Source organism: Lucilia sericata, unplaced genomic scaffold (assembly GCF_015586225.1).
Source record: "Lucilia sericata isolate MDLA Ls3-8-SP2 unplaced genomic scaffold, ASM1558622v1 Contig000494F_arrow, whole genome shotgun sequence".
Lineage (NCBI taxonomy): Eukaryota > Metazoa > Arthropoda > Insecta > Diptera > Calliphoridae > Lucilia > Lucilia sericata.
In genome coordinates, this window is record NW_023994508.1 from 187,154 (window position 1) to 211,000 (window position 23,847).

At 31.4% G+C, this 23,847-nt stretch overlaps 1 protein-coding gene across 2 annotated transcripts in view; it reads right to left on the reverse strand.

Annotated features, from left to right (window-relative positions):
* Positions 1 to 23,254, reverse strand: part of LOC119605528 (eIF-2-alpha kinase activator GCN1) — an 84,857-nt gene extending 61,603 nt beyond the window's left edge. Inside the window, exons 1-3 of one of the 2 annotated variants that reach the window (XM_037958698.1) lie at positions 23,053 to 23,248; positions 22,866 to 22,968; positions 21,848 to 22,809 (exon numbers count right to left, since the gene is read on the reverse strand). In XM_037958698.1, the coding sequence (XP_037814626.1) occupies positions 21,848 to 22,809; positions 22,866 to 22,968; positions 23,053 to 23,070 (1,083 nt within the window). In that variant the 5' untranslated portion in view covers positions 23,071 to 23,248. Of the gene's footprint in view, positions 1 to 21,847; positions 22,810 to 22,865; positions 22,969 to 23,052 lie in introns of both variants that reach the window. The other variant, XM_037958699.1, reaches the window with a different exon arrangement.
* Positions 23,255 to 23,847: the final 593 nt, after the last annotated feature.

The window sequence follows — 23,847 nt, forward strand, 5'->3', positions numbered from 1 at the left end:
TAATTAAAATTAATAAAATTGTATTATTTTAGGTTGCTACTAATGAGGTCTATAGCAAAATCTATAAGCCGTTCGAAAAAATACAACCATTTTGGATTTAATGCAATTTTTAAAAAATTCATTCGAATATATGCATAAATAAATTAAAACCTTATAATTTTTAATCTATCACACATAAATACATAATTTTTTTAGTTAATGATTGTAAATTAATATATTAATACATCATGTTAATAGTCTATAAAAAATGTGTACTTAGTTTTATAAAATATTTTTTGAAGAGGTTGAAATTATCCACGAATATTTAAAATATTTGGGTTAAATTAATTTGTATTATGGGTACTTCGTTGTGAATTATATCCACGCTTATATTTTCGAGTTTCAGGTAAAAACGTAATTTTGGGAATTTTTTTAAACTATTAACTTTAAACCGCTATAACTTTAGCGGCTTTTGCTAAAAATTATTCACGAGAAAATAATTGTACTTCTAAGATGTTAGACAATGCCCATGCAAAATATCATTGATGTGCTATTAAAAATTTTTCATATTTTTTTTTTTTGAACCCCAAAATCTAAATTAAAAAGAGATTTTCGGCAAATTACATGTACACAACACGATCGCAGACGAACTTCTAAACAAGAGCATCAAAAATACAAATATTTTATTTAGTTACTTGACAGCATTCAACAAAGTAGGCTGATGTCGCTTGTTAAAGAAATTGCAAACACAACTTTAAAAAACAAAAACAAGAGCATAATTTACAAAAACAAAGTACACCCTAAATAATTTTCTAGAATGCATAACAATGAAAGTAAATATGTTCACCTTGTTTCATACTTTTTTTGTACATTTTAATTTGAAATGTTGTTTCTATGTGAAGAAATTATCATTCTTATGTACATTGATTACATTTTGTTTATAAATATTCGCATTTTACAGTAATGCAATTTAATCTTCAAAATTAAAAATAACCAAATATTTTTTTCAGTGCAATTTAATTGGAAAAATGCCAATAGTGTGTGTGTAGTGGTGATTTTTTTATCTGCCTCTCTATACGCCGGTATATGGTTTGGACTCGACAACACCTCCTCTTTGTGCATACCAAATTTCATTAAAATCGGATTAACCGTTTAGAAGTTACCGAATTATTTCCCTCTTTTTTTTTTCCTACACCACTGTGTAGCGTTATAACGTCGTTATAACAGTGTTGTCTAAACAATTGTTTAGGGACCACACGATAGGAGCTGGACAGTTAGGATTTTGCATAAATATACTCTATAGGTAAGGTTTGTTTGGTATTGAAATTGGGCAATATCGGTCCATGTTTTCGGATAGCCCCCATACAATTGGGCACCCGAAAAACAGCTTTAAAGGGCATATCTGTTTTAAAAGTACGAGTATAGCGATGTGAGCCAAAATTTGTCTATCAAATTTTATGTGGATCGGTCCACTATTGACCCTACCCCCCATATAAGGCACCCTTCAAAAAATATGACTTTAATGCTCATTACTGTCTTAAAAATACGACTAAAGCGATGTAATTCGACACACATAAGTTTTATGCGAGCCAAAATCTCTACAATAAATGACCCAATCCCCCTTTTAAGGTCCCCTTCAGAAAAAGTTTCTTACGGGCCAACACCTCTCTACTGCCTTTTATAAGAATCGGCTCATAATTGACGCTACCCCCCATATATGGTCCCCTTCATAAAATTACTTTAACTCTCATTACTGGGTTAAAAACACGAGTATAGCGATGAATTTCGACACAAGTAAGTGCCTCGCCAGCCAAAATCTGTATATAAAAATTTTATGTGGATCGGTCCACAATTAGCCCTGCTCCCCATATAAGGTCCCCTTCAGAAAATGATTTTTACGCTCATTACTATCATAAAAGTACGAGTATAGCGATGAAATTAGAAATAAGTAAGTTTCTAATGAGCCAAATCCTCTCTACTGACCTTTATGAGAATCGGCATATGATTGACCCAACCCTCCATAAAGGTCCCCGTCAGAAAATTTAACGCTCATTACTGGCTTATAAAAAAACTCTCTACCAAATTTAGTGAGGATCGGTCCATAATTGACCTTACCCCTACCATATAAGGGCCCTTTTTTGAAAATTACTTAAACGATCATTGCTGGCATAAAAATATGAGTTAGGAAATACAGTTATGAAATTCGACATAAGTTATAAGAATCGGTCGATAAATGACCCTACCCCTCATATAAAGTCCTCTTCAGAAAATTTCATGAGGACTATTCAGAAAATTACGAGTACGCGATGAAAACCGATATAAAAAAGTTTATACTAAGGAAAATAATTCTTCATTCCGAATTTAATGAGGATTATTCTATAACTGACCCTATTTAAGAGGTGCTTTTTAAAATATGTACCAGTTTTCCTTATTTAGAAATACGAGTATAACGATGAAATTTGACATAAACAAGTTCTATACAAAACAAAATCTTTGTACAATATTTATTTGTAAATTACTCTTGCGCTCACAGTATAGAAATTTAAAAAAAAATATATTTTGTTTTTAAAAATTATTACTTTGCTACTTCAAAAGAGCTCGGTCCATAATTAAGTTCAGCCATATTCCAAATATTACCCTAATGTTTATAGGGGAGCAATCCTTTTACGGCATACAGTATATAAGATTCGGCATAGCCGAATATAACAAGCTTACTTGTTTTAATTTAAATTTTAAATGTTCTTAAAGTTGAGAGATAATAAGCTAGTCGTTTGAAATTATGGACATACATCTGTTTTGGTATATTATACCGAAATGTATCAAAACATTTACTTATTTTTAAAGATAAACGCAAATACGAGGCATTTTAATTCAGTTTCAACACTCATATACATACATATGGGAAATTCTTTTTTGTTTTAGATTTTAAGAAATCAACTTTATGCATTAAATATTTCTTTCGTTTAGTATTTTGAAAATTAAGTTATGACGAATTTTAATTCACAAGACTGGAAAGAATAAATTTTTGTGGTCTTGAGTTGGAGAAATAAACACTCAAAGTTAAATTTTCTCAAAAAAGTGATTGAAACCAAGTAGTTTTTTTTACAACTTTTTGATGTTATGAGGACGGCTTACAACTTAGAAAGTCAATTTCGCTAATGTAAGCTGTATACACTTGTTGAATGACTGTAGTCCATATTTATACAATTTTACAAAAATTGCAGTTTTTTTGATAGAATATTTGCGGCTCTTCGGTTATGTAAAGCGACACGGCCACACATCAAATTTGTTTGACTCAAACTTACCGTTTTTTGATTGTATATATGCGGTGTGAGTTTTTTTTACTAAACAATCAAAAAACTTACCGTTTGAGTCAAACAATTTGATGTGTCGCCAAGACGCTTAAAATGTATAAATGAGAAAAAGTAGACATTGTAATTACGCGTCGTTTGATGTATATCTCCAAAATGTGCTCTAGAAGGTATCACTGCGGGAGAAGCTTAAATATTGGAAAAACGAACGTAAAAGTTTCGAAAAAAGGGCTTTTTCGCGAAGCACACTAACAGCGTAACTTCAGTATACCCAAAATATCGCGTGATCGAAATACTTTTAAATTTTACATGTTGAAATCATAAAGCCGCGATAAAATATTAGCATGCAAAGATTTTAGAGTGAATACAAAAAAATTGCAAATTTTTCATTTTTTACTTTAGCGAATTTTCGCATTACAAACAAATTTTAAATTCTGAATTTTATCTGTAATCAATCGTTACATGGAAAGAATTGGTTTGCATCAAAAAAATTCAATCAAGGCCTTTCACAACATAAATCGATGAAGCACACCTAAGCCGCTAATTTAAATTGGGGACATTATACATCAACCGGTAGCTGACAATGATGCTAATGATAAGCCGTTCGAAAAAATTGCGTTTTTGCATTCAAAAAGTGTAAAAAGTTCATTCATGTAAATATATAAATTCTTTACAAAATTTAAATTAACCGAACAGATTTTCATTTTAACGGTGTTTTGCGTTAATAATTCATTTAAATTAAAAATGATAAAAGCAGTTAATTGTAGAGAAGCTGGGATATGTTAACTGCAAAAGAAATTTTATCAAAATTTCTCATTCGCTGAAAACGCGGTGTTTCTTGTGTTATAAGACTATTCGACGAAGCACATCTAAACCGCTAATTAAAATTGGTAACACTTAACATTAATCGGTAGCTGACAATGATGCTTATATCAAAATCGATAAGCCGTTAGAAAAAAGTACGATTTTGCATTAAATGCATTGAAAAAAGTTCGGTCATGTGTATGAAATTTATTTCCGAACTTTATATAGGTTTTCATTTTAACGGCTTTTATATTATATACTCATTTTAATTCAGAAATGGAAGCAAAAGATAATTATAAACAAGCAGTTATTGGCTAACCACAAAAATATTTCTCGTGTGCAGAAAACGCAGTGTTTTTCTTTTAAGAAAAACTTATGGAGCACACCCTTCATGCTAATTAAAATTAATAAAATTGTATTATTTTAGGTTGCTACTAATGAGGTCTATAGCAAAATCTATAAGCCGTTCGAAAAAATACAACCATTTTGGATTTAATGCAATTTTTAAAAAATTCATTCGAATATATGCATAAATAAATTAAAACCTTATAATTTTTAATCTATCACACATAAATACATAATTTTTTTAGTTAATGATTGTAAATTAATATATTAATACATCATGTTAATAGTCTATAAAAAATGTGTACTTAGTTTTATAAAATATTTTTTGAAGAGGTTGAAATTATCCACGAATATTTAAAATATTTGGGTTAAATTAATTTGTATTATGGGTACTTCGTTGTGAATTATATCCACGCTTATATTTTCGAGTTTCAGGTAAAAACGTAATTTTGGGAATTTTTTTAAACTATTAACTTTAAACCGCTATAACTTTAGCGGCTTTTGCTAAAAATTATTCACGAGAAAATAATTGTACTTCTAAGATGTTAGACAATGCCCATGCAAAATATCATTGATGTGCTATTAAAAATTTTTCATATTTTTTTTTTTGAACCCCAAAATCTAAATTAAAAAGAGATTTTCGGCAAATTACATGTACACAACACGATCGCAGACGAACTTCTAAACAAGAGCATCAAAAATACAAATATTTTATTTAGTTACTTGACAGCATTCAACAAAGTAGGCTGATGTCGCTTGTTAAAGAAATTGCAAACACAACTTTAAAAAACAAAAACAAGAGCATAATTTACAAAAACAAAGTACACCCTAAATAATTTTCTAGAATGCATAACAATGAAAGTAAATATGTTCACCTTGTTTCATACTTTTTTTGTACATTTTAATTTGAAATGTTGTTTCTATGTGAAGAAATTATCATTCTTATGTACATTGATTACATTTTGTTTATAAATATTCGCATTTTACAGTAATGCAATTTAATCTTCAAAATTAAAAATAACCAAATATTTTTTTCAGTGCAATTTAATTGGAAAAATGCCAATAGTGTGTGTGTAGTGGTGATTTTTTTATCTGCCTCTCTATACGCCGGTATATGGTTTGGATGTATGTGGATTTCATTGTGTTGTGTATTTTCTTTTTGTTTTTTTTTTTGTGTATTTCGTTTAGTATGTTTGGATGTCTGCTGGTTTCAATGCGTTGTGTATTTTGTTTTTTTTTGTGTATTTCGTTTCGTATGTTTGGATGTCTGTTGGTTTCATTGCCTTGTGAATTTTGTTTCTTGTGGGTTTTATTTCGTTTAGAGTTGTTGTTGTTCCCTTTGTTTTGCTGTTACTATAATTATGATATAGTCGTTAAAATAAAATAAATTTTAATTTTATAAAATTAATATTTTTTAAATACACTATGGTGAAGGGTATATAATATTCGGCACAGCCGAATATAGCACTCTTACTTGTTTTACATGACTCCATATTTCTTGCTCCAAAAAGAGCTGTTATTTTTTATTTTTTCTTGATATTTTCTGGTTCAAACTTATGTATTAGCACATTTTATACTATTTTCTTGGTCCAAAGAATTATTTCACCAATGTGCCTATAGCTTTTACCTTGTACATGGCGTATTTTTATTATTTTTCTGCGAAATCTCCTGCAAAGTTGACTTCTGTCTCTTTTTGGACTCAAAATTAAAGTTTTTTAATGACATTATATTTGGATTGTATATGCCTTAAACTTACTATTTGTATCAGGGACAGAAAATAATGATTATTCTTAAAATTTATAACAAAAAAATCAAATACAAGAATTAAGAGTAAAAGTTAATTGAATATACCATTTGTTTTCTCAAAAGATGCGTTATCGGTTAAAACAATGATTTTTATTTTTTAAGTTTTATTTAAAAAACTTAATTTTAATTATTATTCTTTGAGTTTTATATATTACTCAGAAAATAATAATTTTTCTTAAGTTTTATTTTTTGTTCAAATCATAACGATTATTTTTGATTTTTATATTTTTCATTGAAAAATAAAAATCAATTTTAAGTTTTATTTTTTTACTTGAAAAATAAAAATTATTCTTGAGTTTTATTTTATTTTTTTCAAAAATAAAACTCAATATGAAAACATTTTCTTTTACAAAATGTTTAGAGAAATGGCTTCTTATAATATTAAATGTAGTGTTTGAGCTTTTCTTAAGAAATTTTCCAAAAAAGGAGAGTACCTATGCATTTTAACTCTTCACTATCTAAAACGCATAGCTATGATAATATTGATATTTATAAAATTTTCAATATGGAATATGTGCATCCAATATAAGTTTTAGTTTGAAAATTTGGATTTTTATGTCTATGTCAAGGTTTTTTCGGATTGCATAAACACTCATTTATGGATACATTATCTCTTTTTATACCCACCAATATTGGGGTAATCTGATTTTGTCATTTCGTTTGTAACTCATAGTAGTCGTAGATTCACATAAGTTCATACATACATATATTCTGGGTACTTATAATATTCTAAGACGATGTGGTCAAATACAAACGTCTGTCTGTTGGATGCATTGTATAATGGCAAACGGAAAAGCAAGGATGCTGAAATATATTCTGAAAAGTCCTTCCATAATAAAGTTTAAACTCTTATAAATATGTTTATTATATAGCAATTGTGATCAAATAATACCTAAGGGCCAATCTTTAGGTAAAAGATTAGCGATTAAATTAAAATTAATCCTCGAAAGATGTTTTTGGGTACTCAATTAGTTAATTTTGTTTGCAAGTTTAAGCGCCCAATGGTGGTGGTTTAATCTTAAGCACGAAATGCAAAAGTGTATTTTTTTAAACATAATCTAGAAGCCTTGACTTAAAAAATTAAAAATTTTCTTTCTATTTTTCTATTTGTTAAAAAATGTTTGAAATTTTCTTTGGAAAATTTTTTATTTCTTTATGATTTTTAGAAAACAATGAAAATGCGCGTAACTTGCAGGATTGTCTGAAGAATGGATGTTTAGCAATATTGCTGATGTTTTTTTATTTCATATTTTGTTTTCCAATATTTTTATTTATTTTTCATAAAAATACGCTAATTATTATTATTTTATTTTCTAAAAAAATTGAACATTGGATATTTATTGCAATGTGGATATTTATTGCAATTTTTTATGAAAATCAAAGAAAATAAGTAAGAAAAACCAAAAAGTTTATTCATGTACAAATTCATACATTTTATGAACTTTTAATATTCCGAATGAAAATGGGTTGGGAAAAAAAAGTCATGTTCGATTCATACAATTTATTACAAAATTCATTCTAGTTATGTATTATTTTTTTCTGTGTAACAGTTACTGTCTCTGATTTGTATTGATTTCAGTTTGAAAATAGTCTACAAATTGTAAAAATTTTATATTTTTGGAAAGTGGTTCTATTTTACGGCACACTTTTTGTAAACCTTAATTTAAAATTACATTAAAATTATGAGTAGCGACGCGCAAAATATTGTAAAAATAATGGTATTATATTCATTATCATGCTGAAATCGCAATAAAGTAAGTTGTTCTGTTCAATGTACTTAATCCTATGGTTCATGTTGTTGGCCAAAAATGTCCCAGAAAGTAAAACAATCCAATTTTATTTGTATTTCAACATCGGGACTTACTCTACTTACTAAAAATCTTGCCCACAACCTTAATTGTTTGCTTTTTTAAGTCATTAATGTACGATGATGTAACCGCATATGAATCCCGCAGTGACATGTTTACTTAATGAAATTCGATTTTTTCAAAAATTTTCCTTCTTAAATTCAAACAGAGTATGCGAGGATCAAAGGCTGAAGGAAATATTACAATATACCCTTTTAGTAAAGGCCCAATAATGAATGGAGAGCAAAAATTGAAGGCTGTGGCCACGTTTTTTGGAGAGAAGAGTTAGTCCTGATGTTGAAACACAAACAAAGTTGGATTGTTTTTCCTTTTGGGATTGGTGTGCAATTTGGACAAATATGGAAATGCACACGTATGCCACTATATGGGAGGAGTAGTATAAAGGGTCCCTAACAGCATTCCGGAAGTCATATTTCTGGAGTAGTTTTGGAAGATTTTTAAAAAAAATTTGAAATAATCAATATTTCAATAACAAAAATGTTAAAAATTCTCTAAAGGGTTGGTGTCCAATTTGGACAAAAATTGAAGCGCACACGTATACCACTATATGGCGTTCCCACGACAATCGGTTCTTCGCACCGGAACGACTCGGAGTTCAACGAACAACGACCAAGGATTGTCAACCCAGCCACACCGACTTTACACGTATGTATTCTCTATTCTTCTTTTTTCTTTTAAGGGGCAGACCTATTCCGGCAAATCTGCTCCGTATTCTTTTGGTCCGAACCGGAGTTGAACAAAATCCAGGACCATGGTACTGCTCTGTTTGCCACGGAGTTCTGCACTCTAACAGACCATCAGTTAGGTGCACCGTTTGCAACGAGTGGGTCCACTTCAGAAAAGCTGCCAACCGTAATTGCAGCGGTCTGAATAATCTTGGGGAGTGGAGTGATGGTTCGTTGCCCCGTGTTGCATTAATAGACAACGCAGCCCTTCACCGTCCTCAACGTCATCAACATCGACGCAATCGAGCACGGCTACACCTCCTCCCCAACAGCATCTAACACAACGGCAACACAGGCCACAACAACAAATACACTCGCAGCCACTAACACCTCAAATTGCTGCCCATAGACCTAAAGTGTTGACATTAATGCAGTTTAATTGTAACGGCCTCCTTAGTAAGATCACAGAGGTAACTCACTTTATGCAGCATCATAAAGTCCAGATCGCAGCGATCCAAGTAACCAAATGAACGTCCAGCTGCCAATTACAGCGTTGTAATAATTACAACATCTTGCGAATGGATCGCGCAAGGAGCGGTGGTGGAGGCATTGCATTCATCGTACACTACTCTGTGCAGTACAGACTCATTTCGCCTGACCTTAATAACCCAGATCCATACATCGAACACAGGGGATTGCGGTTAAGTCAGGTGCTGCCGAAATTGAGCTGTACAACTCCGCCAGTCAACAGCTTACCTGCAGGCTATCACCCTGACATCAAATTCCTCCTGGAAGGTGATAACCGTGTCGTGATGGGAGACTTCAATGCTCATCACGAGCTCTGGCACTCGAATCTTGGGGATGACCAGAGGGGTATAGCATTTGCGGAACAGATAGACAACTCCACGTTTTACACAGTGAATGACGATGGCCCCACCAGAATTATGGGTAGTTGCACGAGCTCGCTAGATATAGCAATTTGTAGTGCTGGTCTCTTAAACTATACGTCCTGGCAACCTATAGTTTCGCTGTCATCAGACCATCTACCCATAATAATTAAGCTTGACAAACCGACGCACTTTATTGTCTCTGAACGCCGGACTTATAAAAATCAAAAAAAGGCTGACTGGATAAGCTTCAGAGACTTTACCAACCGCAAGTTTTGTAATTTACCCACCCCCCCCCCCCCCCTCCCCTTCTGACGTGCGCTCCGCAGAAAGGGACTTCCGGAAAATCGTCCTTGCTGCCGCTGCTCGTACAATACCTGCTGGTAGAATCCCGCTTATAAGACCAAATTTCCCAGCAACAGCGGCGGAATTAGCAGATGAGCGAGACGAAATCCGAAGAACCAACCCCAGCGATCCCAGAATTCAACAGCTCAACCGGAAGATCAGCAAGTTGGTTAACGACTACAAGCGGGAAAAGTGGGTAAATCACCTAAAAACCTGTAACTTAACATCCGGAGCCAGCAAACTATGGTCTACTGTCAGATCTCTGTCGAATCCAGCCAAACATGAGGATAGGGTCGCGATATCCTTCAATGGAAATACTATATCCGACCCAGAGCGCTTCTCGAACTACTTTGCACGTCAATTTATAGAGCACCCCGACAGAAAAGAAGCATCGTAAGGAAGGTACACGATCTTCGAGTCAGTGACAGACCATATGTTTTTACTACGAGCGATGTTACGAAGGTCATCAGAGATGCTAAGACATCGAAATACCCAGACGGTATATCCATGTTGATGCTGAAAAATTTAGATGAACCGGGAGTTGAGTACCTTACAAAAGTCCTCAATTTGTCGATGTCAACCCTTATAATACCCGAGGTCTGGAAATTTGGCAGGGTTGTTCCCTTGCTGAAGCCAGGGAAAAGTGCAAACCAGGGAGAATCTTACAGGCCTATATCCCTCCTGTCACCAATTGCCAAGACGCTTGAGGCACTACTCCTCCCGGAATTACAACAACACCTACATCCTGCAGATCATCAACATGGATTCCGCCTAAAGCACAGTACAACAACAGCATTAACTGCCATCACCACACAAGTTTGCCACGGCGTTAATCAGGCTCGACCATGTCAACGAACGGTCCTCGTGGCACTCGACCTATCAAAAACGTTTGGTACGGTCAATCACGCCAATCTCTTCAGAGACATTTTAACATCTGGTCTCTCCGACAACACCAAGAGATGGCTAGTGAATTACATGTGTGGACGACAGTCATTTGTGGAGTTTAGGAACCAGAGATCTAAATCTCGTAGAATTAAACAGGGAGTACCCCAAGGTGGAGTTCTTTCGCCGATCCTGTTTATTTTCTACATGTCTAAACTCCCAACACCCCCGGACGGCGTCCAAATAATATCTTACGCCGATGACTGCTCGATATTGGCCACGGGCAATGGTATTGATGACCTTTGCGGTTTGATAAACAGTTACCTATGTGATCTTTCCAGCCTTCCATTTAAGGAATTTAAAAATATCGCCTACGAAATCCTCAGCAACTCTCTTCACCACGTGGACTAAGGAAGTTGGGCTAGAACTGGATGTGACAGTCGATGTCGAAAAAATTCCGACGGTAAATCACCCCAAAATACTTGGTGTCACATTCGATAGCCTCCTTATGCCTTCAGCGCACACCACTGCAATCTGCAACAAGATGCGAAGTAGAAATAAGGTACTCAAGTCTCTAGCCGGCAGCACTTGGGGAATGGATAAAGATACCCTGTTGACTACCTATCAAACGATTGGCCGGTCAGTGGTAAACTACGCAGCGCCAGTGTGGACACCTAGAGTTAGCGACACGCAATGGAAGAAGCTTCAAAGCTGTCAAAACGCAGCCCTAAGAACGGTAACAGGCTGCATTCAAATGACATGCGAAGAACATCTGCATTACGAAACGAAGATGCTTTCAGTTAAGGAACACAACATCATGCTGTCAAAGCAGTTCCTACTGGGATGTCATCGGAGGGGCCACCCAAACCACCATCTAACGGAGTTACAAACTCCATCAATTCCCACCGCGATAGTATAATACTGGGAGGTCGTGTCCCACCAGTTGCAAACGAGGAACGAAACCTACCACGTCGTACTAGAGTGGTCTTGGCACAACTTAGATCCTAATGGTGTACCCGTTCAAACTCGTACTGGTCGAGAATAAACGACACCATTCAAGATCTTTGTCCTGCATATGAAACAGGCCCACACAATGTTCAACACCTTTTTAACTGCAGGGCAAGTCCAACTCAGTTGGAACCTGAATCCCTTTGGACTCAGTCGTTGGATGCGGCTCGTCTACTGGGTTTTGATCTAACGGAGTTGGATAACCAGAGCGAAGAAGAAGAAGAGTAGGGAATAATGTTTAACTATATATACGTGTAATTTCAGGTGTCGCTGCTACAACAACAACAACCACTATGTGGAACGGGTAGCCTAAAGGGTCCTTAACAGGATTCTAGAAGTCAAATTTCTGGAATAGTTTTTTAAAAAATAATATTTCAATAACAAAAATTTTAAAAATTCTCTAAAGGATTGGTGTCCATTTGGACAAATATGAAAATGCACATGTATACCACTATATGGGAGGAGTAGTCTAAAGGGTCCTTAACAGGATTCCGGAAGTCATATTTCTTGAATAATTTTGGAATTAGTTTAAAAAAATTTTGAAAAAAATCAATATTTCAATAACAAAAATGTTAAAAATTCTCTAAAGGATTGGTGTCCAATTTGGACAAATATGGAAATGCACATGTATACCACTATATGGAAGGAGCAGTATAAAGGGTCCCTAACATGACTCCGGAAGTCATATTTCTGGAATAGTTTTGGAAGTTTTTTGAAAAATTTTGGAGAAAGATATATTTAAAGCAATAATGTTAAAAGTTCTCTAAAGGATTGGTGTCCAATTTGGACAAATATGGAAATGCACACGTATACCACTATATGGGAGGAGTAGTCTAAAGGGTCCCTAACAGAAATAAAATTATAATTAAGTATATTTCTATTTCATTTTGTTTATCCGTTGGTTGGTAGTTTGGTTTTTATTATTCTAATTTTTGTACTCTTTTATAAAATATCCAATTAACTTATATGTATAGTAAAAACCAAGCATGCAAACTAACGTAATTAAATAGTCAATAATTTTCTTATTCATGCTGGTTACCCTTCAGTCTTGGACAATTTCTTAGATGGAATTGTTATCCTTTAAGACATAGGTGAGCAGCATGGATTCGAAATTTTATTATATATTGAAGAAATTACTTAAGGTATTTTTAGACTACAATACTGAGTATTAATACTTGTCAAAAATGTTTGTATCATAATACAATTTACTAGTCTAAATATAATTTGTAATTTGATTTTCAAAAATATTACTGATTTTTTTGGCATACGGTCGGTATTCATAAATTTTTTAAAACAATTCAAAAACTTTTTATTTTCAAACGTATTCGGGGTGTTTTTTTATAAATACAATAAAAAACAAACAAAAATTGTAAAATACATTAAAAATAAGAACGAAAAGTGCATAAATAATTGAAAATTGGATAAAAAATATTACAAATATTATAGTGTAAACATAAAATGTATTTTTCGGATTGATTTTTTGAAAATGCGAATTATTTTCATAATATTTTTAATTTGAAGTGTGTTAATACTCAGTATTGTAGTCTGAAAATACCTTTACAAACATCTAAACTTTGAATTTTAATATCCCATCACCAATATTATTCTGAAAATATTATATTTTTTTTTTTCTTTAAAAATTTATTATAGTATAAAATTCAAATTACTATACAAATTTTTTGCCTTTTCTAGTTTTAAATATACGTTCCTCCCCGGCATCTGATTCTTTTGTTATTTTAGATGTATCATAATGAATCTTAGGTCCTATCGCTAGAGATAATAATATACTCAAAAACTCCCTTTCTGGAAATAGTAATTATTTTAACATTGGACATATTAATGTTCAAAGCATTAACCCTTCCAATAGATCAACGAAACTTGAGGAATTTAGACATTTAATTAGTGATTCTGGTATTGGTGTTGTTGGAGTTTCGGAAATGTGGTTCGTTAAGGAGATCTTATCAAGTGCTGCTGCTTTTGTAAGAATTGATCGTGTTTTAGATGAAGCTAGTAATGGTGAGAATATCCGTACGTTTAGTAGAGGTGATGGTGTCGGTCTTTATATTTCTAATTTTTTTTAATATTTTTATTGGGACTGAATTTGGATTGTGCGAATCTCTATTTATGGGTGTGTGAAATGTTGTGATATTGCTTGGTGTTATGTATTTACCAATAGGCTGCATTGCTACTTTTGAACGTCTTCATAGTGACCTAACAAGTCTTGAGTCATTTTCTTTTCGTATTATTACTGCAGATGAGTTGCTTAGTTATGGAGCAAGTTAAATCGAATGCTATTGGCTATGATATGATTCCAATAAAATTCATTAAACTCATTTATCCTCTTATATAAAACGTATTATTGCACATCGTAAATACAATCTTTACTTTTTTCTTTCTTAAACTATGGAAATTTGAAAAAAATGTACTTATTCCTAAGGGAGGTTGTTGTGATATTGATAACTTGAGGCCAATAAGCATATTACCATCTTTGTCTAAAATAGTTGAAAATTTAATTAAAACCCAAATTTAAAATTTTATTGATCTTTGTTACATACTAGTCAGTTTGAATTTCATCAAAATTACAATACTACCTCTTGGTGTTATCTTTGACAGACTCCATTAGGAAAAATCTTAATGAGAATAGACAATGTATTATGGTCTCATTGGACTTAAGTATGGCATCTGATCTTATTGATCATTATCGGTTATTATGTAAATTGAGAGATGAGTATAACTTTTCGACAACTGCTTGTAAGCTAATTTTTACATATTTATCTGATCGTTCACAATATACTTCGGTTAAACACGCATTGATGCGGTAACTTCAGGGGTGCCCCAAGGCTCTGTCTGGCCCGCTGCTTTTTATAATTTATTTCAATGAGTGTATTGAGATTATGTGTGACGAGTTTTGCAAGCCGTTTGTATTTGCTGATGATATTCAGCTCCTTTTTTCTAATATGCATTCATTTGATGTTTTTAAGCATCTATAAATTACCATTTTCAGGTGATTTCAAATTGGATGCATGTCAATTGGCTTTCGATAAATACTGCTAAAACTATTCAATTTGTTTTGCCTTGTCATGTTATTTAACATCCTGTTATTTATATTTCGAATGCTCCTATTCAATATGTTGATCATCTGAAATGACTTGGTATTTATTTGGATCAAAATTTATCTTTAAGTCATGTTAGTCATGTTTCGAGTAAAGTTTTTTTAATATTAAGAAGATTGTATTCTCTTAGGTCTTATATGCCTAGGCGTATAAGAAGCCGTATTGCTTATGCACATCTGATGTCGAATTTGAATTACTGCATTGAAGTTATTGCTGGTTCATCGAATGGTACCCTTAATAGACTTGAAAGAATTTTTAATAGTGTATTGAGAGTTGTCTATAGTGTAAAGTCACGTGATCATTTGTGCAATATTTTCAATTTTCTTCATTCATCACGTAGTATAGAAATTGACATACCTCTTATACGTTATCAAATTTTCTCATATTCGTATATAAATAGGGTTGCTAGAGTCTGCAATAGCCTGCCTTTAAATGTAAGAAGTTTTTCGTATTTAATTAGGGTTGCTGGAGTCTGCAATAGCCTGCCTTTAAATCTAAGAACTTTTTCGGGGACTATATTTTTAAGAATAACTTCTAGCTTATTTTAATCTCTAGTGGGACTTTTAATGCTTTTACTTTTTGATACTCAAAGTATTTAATTATTAATGAGGTGTTGTTGTTTTGGGGGGGAACGAGAGAGAGAGAAGAGATAGAGAGAGAGAGAGAGAGAGAGGGAGAGAGGGAGAGGAGAGAAGAGAAGGAGAGAGAGAGAGAGAGGAGAGATAGAGAGAGAGAGAGAGAGAGAGAGAGGAAGAAGAGAGAGAGAGAGAGAGAGAGAAGAGACAGAGAGACATAGAGAGAGAGAGATATAGAGAGAGAGAGAGAGAGAGAGATAGATAGAATATAATAGATACAGATATATATATATATAGATACATAAGATATATATATATATATATATATATATATATATATAAAGTTCCCCACCAAAACAACAACACCTCATTAATAATTAAATACTTTGAGTATCAAAAAGTAAAAGCATTAAAAGTCCCACTAGAGATTAAAATAAGCTAGAAGTTATTCTTAAAAATATAGTCCCCGAAAAAGTTCTTAGATTTAAAGGCAGGCTATTGCAGACTCCAGCAACCCTAATTAAATACGAAAAACTTCTTACATTTAAAGGCAGGCTATTGCAGACTCTAGCAACCCTATTTATATACGAATATGAAAAAATTTGATAACGTATAAGAGGTATGTCAATTTCTATACTACGTGATGAATGAAGAAAATTGAAAATATTGCACAAATGATCACGTGACTTTACACTATAGACAACTCTCAATACACTATTAAAAATTCTTTCAAGTCTATTAAGGGTACCATTCGATGAACCAGCAATAACTTCAATGCAGTAATTCAAATTCGACATCAGATGTGCATAAGCAATACGGCTTCTTATACGCCTAGGCATATAAGACCTAAGAGAATACAATCTTCTTAATATTAAAAAAACTTTACTCGAAACATGACTAACATGACTTAAAGATAAATTTTGATCCAAATAAATACCAAGTCATTTCAGATGATCAACATATTGAATAGGAGCATTCGAAATATAAATAACAGGATGTTAAATAACATGACAAGGCAAAACAAATTAAATAGTTTTAGCAGTATTTATCGAAAGCCAATTGGCATGCATCCAATTTGAAATCACCTGAAAATGGTAATTTATAGATGCTTAAAAACATCAAATGAATGCATATTAGAAAAAAGGAGCTGAATATCATCAGCAAATACAAACGGCTTGCAAAACTCGTCACACATAATCTCAATACACTCATTGAAATAAATTATAAAAAGCAGCGGGCCAGACAGAGCCTTGGGGCACCCCTGAAGTTACCGCATCAATGCGTGTTTAACCGAAGTATATTGTGAACGATCAGATAAATATGTAAAAATTAGCTTACAAGCAGTTGTCGAAAAGTTATACTCATCTCTCAATTTACATAATAACCGATAATGATCAATACGATCAGATGCCATACTTAAGTCCAATGAGACCATAATACATTGTCTATTCTCATTAAGATTTTTCCTAATGGAGTCTGTCAAAGATAACACCAAGAGGTAGTATTGTAATTTTGATGAAATTCAAACTGACTAGTATGTAACAAAGATCAATAAAATTTTAAATTTGGGTTTTAATTAAATTTTCAACTATTTTAGACAAAGATGGTAATATGCTTATTGGCCTCAAGTTATCAATATCACAACAACCTCCCTTAGGAATAAGTACATTTTTTTCAAATTTCCATAGTTTAAGAAAGAAAAAAGTAAAGATTGTATTTACGATGTGCAATAATACGTTTTATATAAGAGGATAAATGTAAGTTTTTTTAATATTAAGAAGATTGTATTCTCTTAGGTCTTATATGCCTAGGCGTATAAGAAGCCGTATTGCTTATGCACATCTGATGTCGAATTTGAATTACTGCATTGAAGTTATTGCTGGTTCATCGAATGGTACCCTTAATAGACTTGAAAGAATTTTTAATAGTGTATTGAGAGTTGTCTATAGTGTAAAGTCACGTGATCATTTGTGCAATATTTTCAATTTTCTTCATTCATCACGTAGTATAGAAATTGACATACCTCTTATACGTTATCAAATTTTCTCATATTCGTATATAAATAGGGTTGCTAGAGTCTGCAATAGCCTGCCTTTAAATGTAAGAAGTTTTTCGTATTTAATTAGGGTTGCTGGAGTCTGCAATAGCCTGCCTTTAAATCTAAGAACTTTTTCGGGGACTATATTTTTAAGAATAACTTCTAGCTTATTTTAATCTCTAGTGGGACTTTTAATGCTTTTACTTTTTGATACTCAAAGTATTTAATTATTAATGAGGTGTTGTTGTTTTGGTGGGGAACTTTATATATATATATATATATATATATATATATATATATATATATATGTATATATGTATATTATATATATATATATATATATATATATATATATATATATATATATATATATATATATATATATATATATATATATATATATATATATATATTTTTTTTTTTTAGGCTACCCTTTTCATATATTGGTATACGTGTGCATTTCCATTCTTGTTCAAATTGGACGACACCAATCCTTTAGAGAATTTTTAATATTTTTTTTATTAAAATATTGAATTTTTCAAAAAAAAATTTATATTTTTCATATTTTTTTAAGTTCTGAAATTTTTGTTTTTCATTTTCTGAAAATTTTAAAGTATTTATTTTTCATGTACTTTGCTGTTAAATGCTTTACATTGTTTTGTTAGCTGCAAAAAAGCAATGTCAAAAGATTTATATGCAAAAAATTACTGAATCTATTAATGTTTACAGCACATGTAAAGTACTATTCTTGAAAACAAAGATGTAATAACAATGTTAGAGAATGTTAAAACCCTATTAGATTAGTCAGTTGAAAACAAGGACATTGCTATTTGAGCAGACAGGTCCAAAATGGTTTTACTTTGTAGAAAGGGTCCTTGATTAAATGAAAGGGGTTGGCTAGCCCCCCATGGACCTAGGGCAACGCAACCATAAGCTTATAATAATCCTTAAAGTTAATTTGACACAAAAATACTCAAATTATGAACTCTCTAAAACATTTTCTATTTTTAATATTTGAACACAAGTGGTGCTATTATTTTAACATGCATTTTATTTATATTTTTAAAAAAAAACCTAATTATTTTCAATAAATATGAATTTATATGATTCCGTTTTTTCTCTAATATATTCTTAACACATTTCTCAATATTTTAAACCAATATACAAACACCACTTTTAAATAATATACGTTTTTTTAATAATTTTAAATTTACTAAGGAAGTGGTGCTATTATTCTAGCAACCTTTAAGTATACCACCCATCTGACCGTCCGTCCATATAAACCTCATAATAGCTATTTTGAAGATAATTCAATGAAATTTGGTACATGATTGTAGCATGGACGAAGCCTATTGAAAGCCCCCATACAATTGGACCCACCGCTTTTAGGTTCATAATTATGTTTAGTATTCTCGTAAATCGACACAATGAGGCACAACTACAATTTATACTAGCCTTGATTACCCTTATGAATTTTATAATTATCGGCCTCAAAGCCCCATTCAGAAATGTGAACAATTCACTTAAAAAGACTTATGTCAGCATAAGTACATAAACGTAAATATATCTACCAAATTGTATGAAGATCGGTCCATATTTTCCCCAAGCCCCATATAAAGCCTCTTTCTATATCCGAGGAATGGTACAATTCAATTTAAATGCTTTTTTATATTAAGTAAATACCATTTTATTCAAAAAATTGCTTTTAACGGGCATAACAGTTTTAGAATTACGAATATAGCGATGAAATTCGACATAAATTAGTTTCATATGAGCCAAAATCTTCCTACCAAATTTTTTGAGGATTGATCCATCCCCACAGAAAATTTCCAGAGTACTCGGAATTGTAACCAATGTTATGAGCTTTACTTTGTATTACTTATAATTTGATTTACTTATATATAAAATCGGGATATGAAGTTTAAATTTTTAATAAAATATTTTTTGCATTACATCTTAATAAACTTGTGATTAACATTGTAGATGAGAACAGAAAATTAAAATATAAAAAAATCAAGTGTGCTGTAATTTAATCAACAAAAAATTTTTCATTTATTGAAAAATATTTTTTGGATCAACATTATTTCAATGTTTAGATGCATTTTAAGCAAAATGTTTTGCTTAAAATTAGGATCATGATCTATCGATAATTGGAATGGCCTTATACTTATGAATGAATTTGTAAATACATGTGTTTGGGTAGCATTTTTTTTAAATATACATATTTAGATACTTCTTAACACACATGTATTTAAAGTAGAAAGTTGCTGCAGATACTTTTTGATACACTTGCGTTCCTGCTAGAAAGATGCAGTAGAAACTATTTTACTTACTAGGTATATCGGTAAGAATGTAGGAATAGCTATATTTCCACACACAAGTATATTATAAAAAAGTATAATCTACACACAATATCGCAAACCAAGTATATCAGTTAGTATGTCATTTTAAAGAGCCATAAATAGCCATACCCTGTGTAAAGTAAGCCAGAGTGTGTGTAAGTTTGTAAGCACTTTCGAATACAAAATAAGCAACACAATATCAATGTAGTAAGCTATATATTTTCTGTGCACTGAAAATAATCCATGCTTACAAGAAAAATGTTGTACATTGTACGAAATGCTTCGTGGTTTCGCACCACGAAATTCTTTCGTAATATATACGAAATTGTACGAAATATTTTAGTAAAATGCAAAATAATTTTATATAATTTTTGAAAAAAAAAAATTATTCATTTTACGATTTTTTTAAAGACATAAATATTTTAGTTCTTTTAAAATAATTATTGTAAATTTAGAAAAAAATTGCGAATTAAAAAAAAAAACAAATTTTTTATGTTTTTTAAAAAAACATAAAAAATTTTACAGGAAATTAGCTGCCTAATTTAAATTTTATTTAAAAAAAAATTTAATTTAATTAAAAATTACGTTTAATTTAACTCCCTTAAAATTACGAAAATAAAAAAAAAAATCGTAACAAAATAATTTTTTTGTGAAATCAAAAATAATTCTTGTCTATTACTAAATAATCTTGTTACGAAAAAAATTCGTTACTTTCGTTAAATATTACATACCTTAACGAAATTATTTTTGTAAAAGAAAACAAAGTTTCTTAATATATACGAAAAAAGATATTACGACAGGTTTTCGTACTTTCGTAAAATTAGAAAAGGCGTTGATTAAACAAATCAGAGCAAGAGTAGCAGAGCGAGAGCAGCACTATGTTGTTATTGGCTAGAAACATGAAATTAAGTATGTGGGGTCTGGTTTAAGTTAGAACCCATAAAAGGGAACTTTTTGGCACTTTTTGAATTTTCTATAATATTTAACCTAGAAACATGAAATTAAACTTTTGGTACCTTTTCGTTCTGCAAAAAGTACCTTTTGAATTTTCTATAATATTGAACCTAGAAACATGAAATTAAGTATGTAGAGTAGGAATTAGGTGAGGGCCCATAAAAGGGGACTTTTTGGTACTTTTTTTGTTTTTCAAAAGGTACTATTTGAATTTTCTATAATATTGACCTTAGAAACATGAAATTATGTATGTAGAGCCCGGATTAGGCGAGAACACATAAAAGGTACTTTTTGGTTTTTCGAAAGGTACTTTTTCAATTTTCTATAGTATTGAACCTAGAACCATGAAATTAAGTGTGTAGAGACGGAATATGTGGATTATGTAGAGTCGAAATTATGCGAGAACGCATAAAAAGTAACTTTTTGGTACTTTTTCGTTTTTCAAAAGGTACTTTTTGAATTTTCTATAATATTGAACCCAGAGACATGAAGTTAGGTATGTAGAGCCCTGATTATGTGAGAACCCATAAAAGGGGACTTTTTGGTACTTTTTTCGTTTTTCAAAATGTACTATTTGAATTGTCTATAATATTGAACCTAGAAACATGAAATTAGGTATGTAGAGCCCGGATTAGGCGAGAACACATAAAAGGGGACTTTTTGGTATTTTTTTGTTTTTCAAAAGGTACTTTTTGAATTGTCTATAATATTGAAACTAGAACCATGAAATTAAGTATGTAGAGCCTGGATGAGAATCCATAAAAGGGGATTTTTTGGTACTTTTACGTGGACTTTTAGGTACTGACTGTTTTTTTTTTTTTTTTTTTTTTTTTTTTGTAACACATCATGGTGAAGGGTATATAAGATTCGGCACAGTCGATAATAGAACTTTTACTTGTTTTTCTTCATATTTTACTAAACTTACTTGAATGAGACTTATGCGATATTCTGCAACAGTTATTTTTCCCTCCGCTCCATTAAGAATAGAGAAAATCTCTTTTAGGAGTTCGGCTATTACTGGAAGATCCGAAGTTTTCATTGACAACTGTTTCAAACTTTCCACCGAATAATATCTAGAAAGTTCATCTTTAGAATACAAATGTTGTATAAGCATTTTACCCAAATTCAACGCATATGGACTAAAATCTAAGTTAACATGGCGAATAATTAATCCAACTGCTTCTAAAATAGTTTCGGGATTTCTCAGCATAGATCTTTGCATTGGTGGCAATATTTTTTCTTCAAAATCAACTTTTGATATATTATTTAATAATACTTTGCAAGCTGATATACAGCTTGAATGAGGTTTAGTTTTTGCTGTTATTATTCCTTTAACAAATGAATCAATTAAATTGTTCTTGTAATCACACATGGCATCAACCCCATACTTCTCATTTTTTAATGATATGAGCACTGCCATTAATACAATTACGTTGCTTGTAGGCTCTTTTTTTATTAGCACTGTCATATATTTATCAAAATATTCGTTTTCTAAAATATCTATTAATACATTATTGGCCAAGTTTATCAAACGTTCATTTAAAGAACTTAGAACAATCTGATAAAGAAGTGACTGATATTCTACCAATCGAGGAAGTTCAGTTCTAAAAACATTTGATTCAGTATCACCGTACTTGTTTAATATAATTGTCCATCCGAAAGCAATAAGAGCCGCCTTTGATGCTTTTTGGGGAGGAGCATTTGCCAGTTCTTTACAAGATAAAATTTTAAATACAGCCATCATGCTTTCAATAGTTGCATCGTGGTGGTTTTTTATTAATTCAATAATAATATTACGGACCAATAGTTGAGAGTCGTTATCTTTATATTTCGTCAATGTTATAGCTAATATTTTGCAAACACTACGTATAGTAACTGCATTTACATCTAAAAAGGGAAGATATATTTACGAAACATCTATCATAAATATTAGCAGTGCATACCGGATGATGACAACGAAGCAGACAATCGCTGGAACAATTCTTTTCTTTCCTCTGCTGATACACATAATATACGATTGGGTAGATCTTGCAATAATTTTGATGTCTGTAATATATATTATGAAAATTGCATTAATAAAGCATGTCATATTATTTTAAATGTATATATATAAAGAGATTTTCAAGATACCTCAATTTCAGAAGCCATTTCCAAAAAGTAACCTTACTTTCCTTCTTAACACCGATGTGAACAAAATGAGTAGTGTTCTTATAAATCGACTTTAATTATCGAAGAATCGACTTTTTTGTCCAATGTCGAAAAGTCGACTATATTGTAGGAAAAAAGTCGAAGAATCGATTTTGCAAATAAAAGACGCACATAAAGAAAACAACCCGACGAAAATACCCGTTAATAAAACAACCTTTTGATAAAACAGCAAACCCTAACAGCTGTTTCTGATTGTTGTGTGGTGAGTTTCTGTAAAAATGTAAACAAATGAAAAAAAAAAAAAAACAAATTACTAGACATACAGTGTCTCACATAAGTATTCGAATTTGGTTGTACTTTGAAAAGAAACATAATTTAATAATATTTTTTGTGTGTGAAATGAATAATTAAATTTGTTATATTGTCTAGAGAGTCCTATGGTATAATATCACACTCTTTAAAATTTGGAAAAATTACATTTACCTCAATTGATTTCCTTTTTTTAAAAAAAGTCCATAAAATTGCCTCAAAAAAGTATTCGAATTTTTCCTGTATTTCATATATGATCATATTATACGAAACAAAAAAATTATAATCGAGTGTTGTTTTGCATAAAATTGTGTTAAGGGGTTACTATCGACCGAAATTATATATTTTTGGCCCATTTGTTCCACAATTTTGGAGCATTTGTACCATCTTTTCATGTAATATCATTAAAATGGCGATTTTTGACCATATTTGCAATTTTTTCCTTTTATCCAGAAATAAACCCAAACT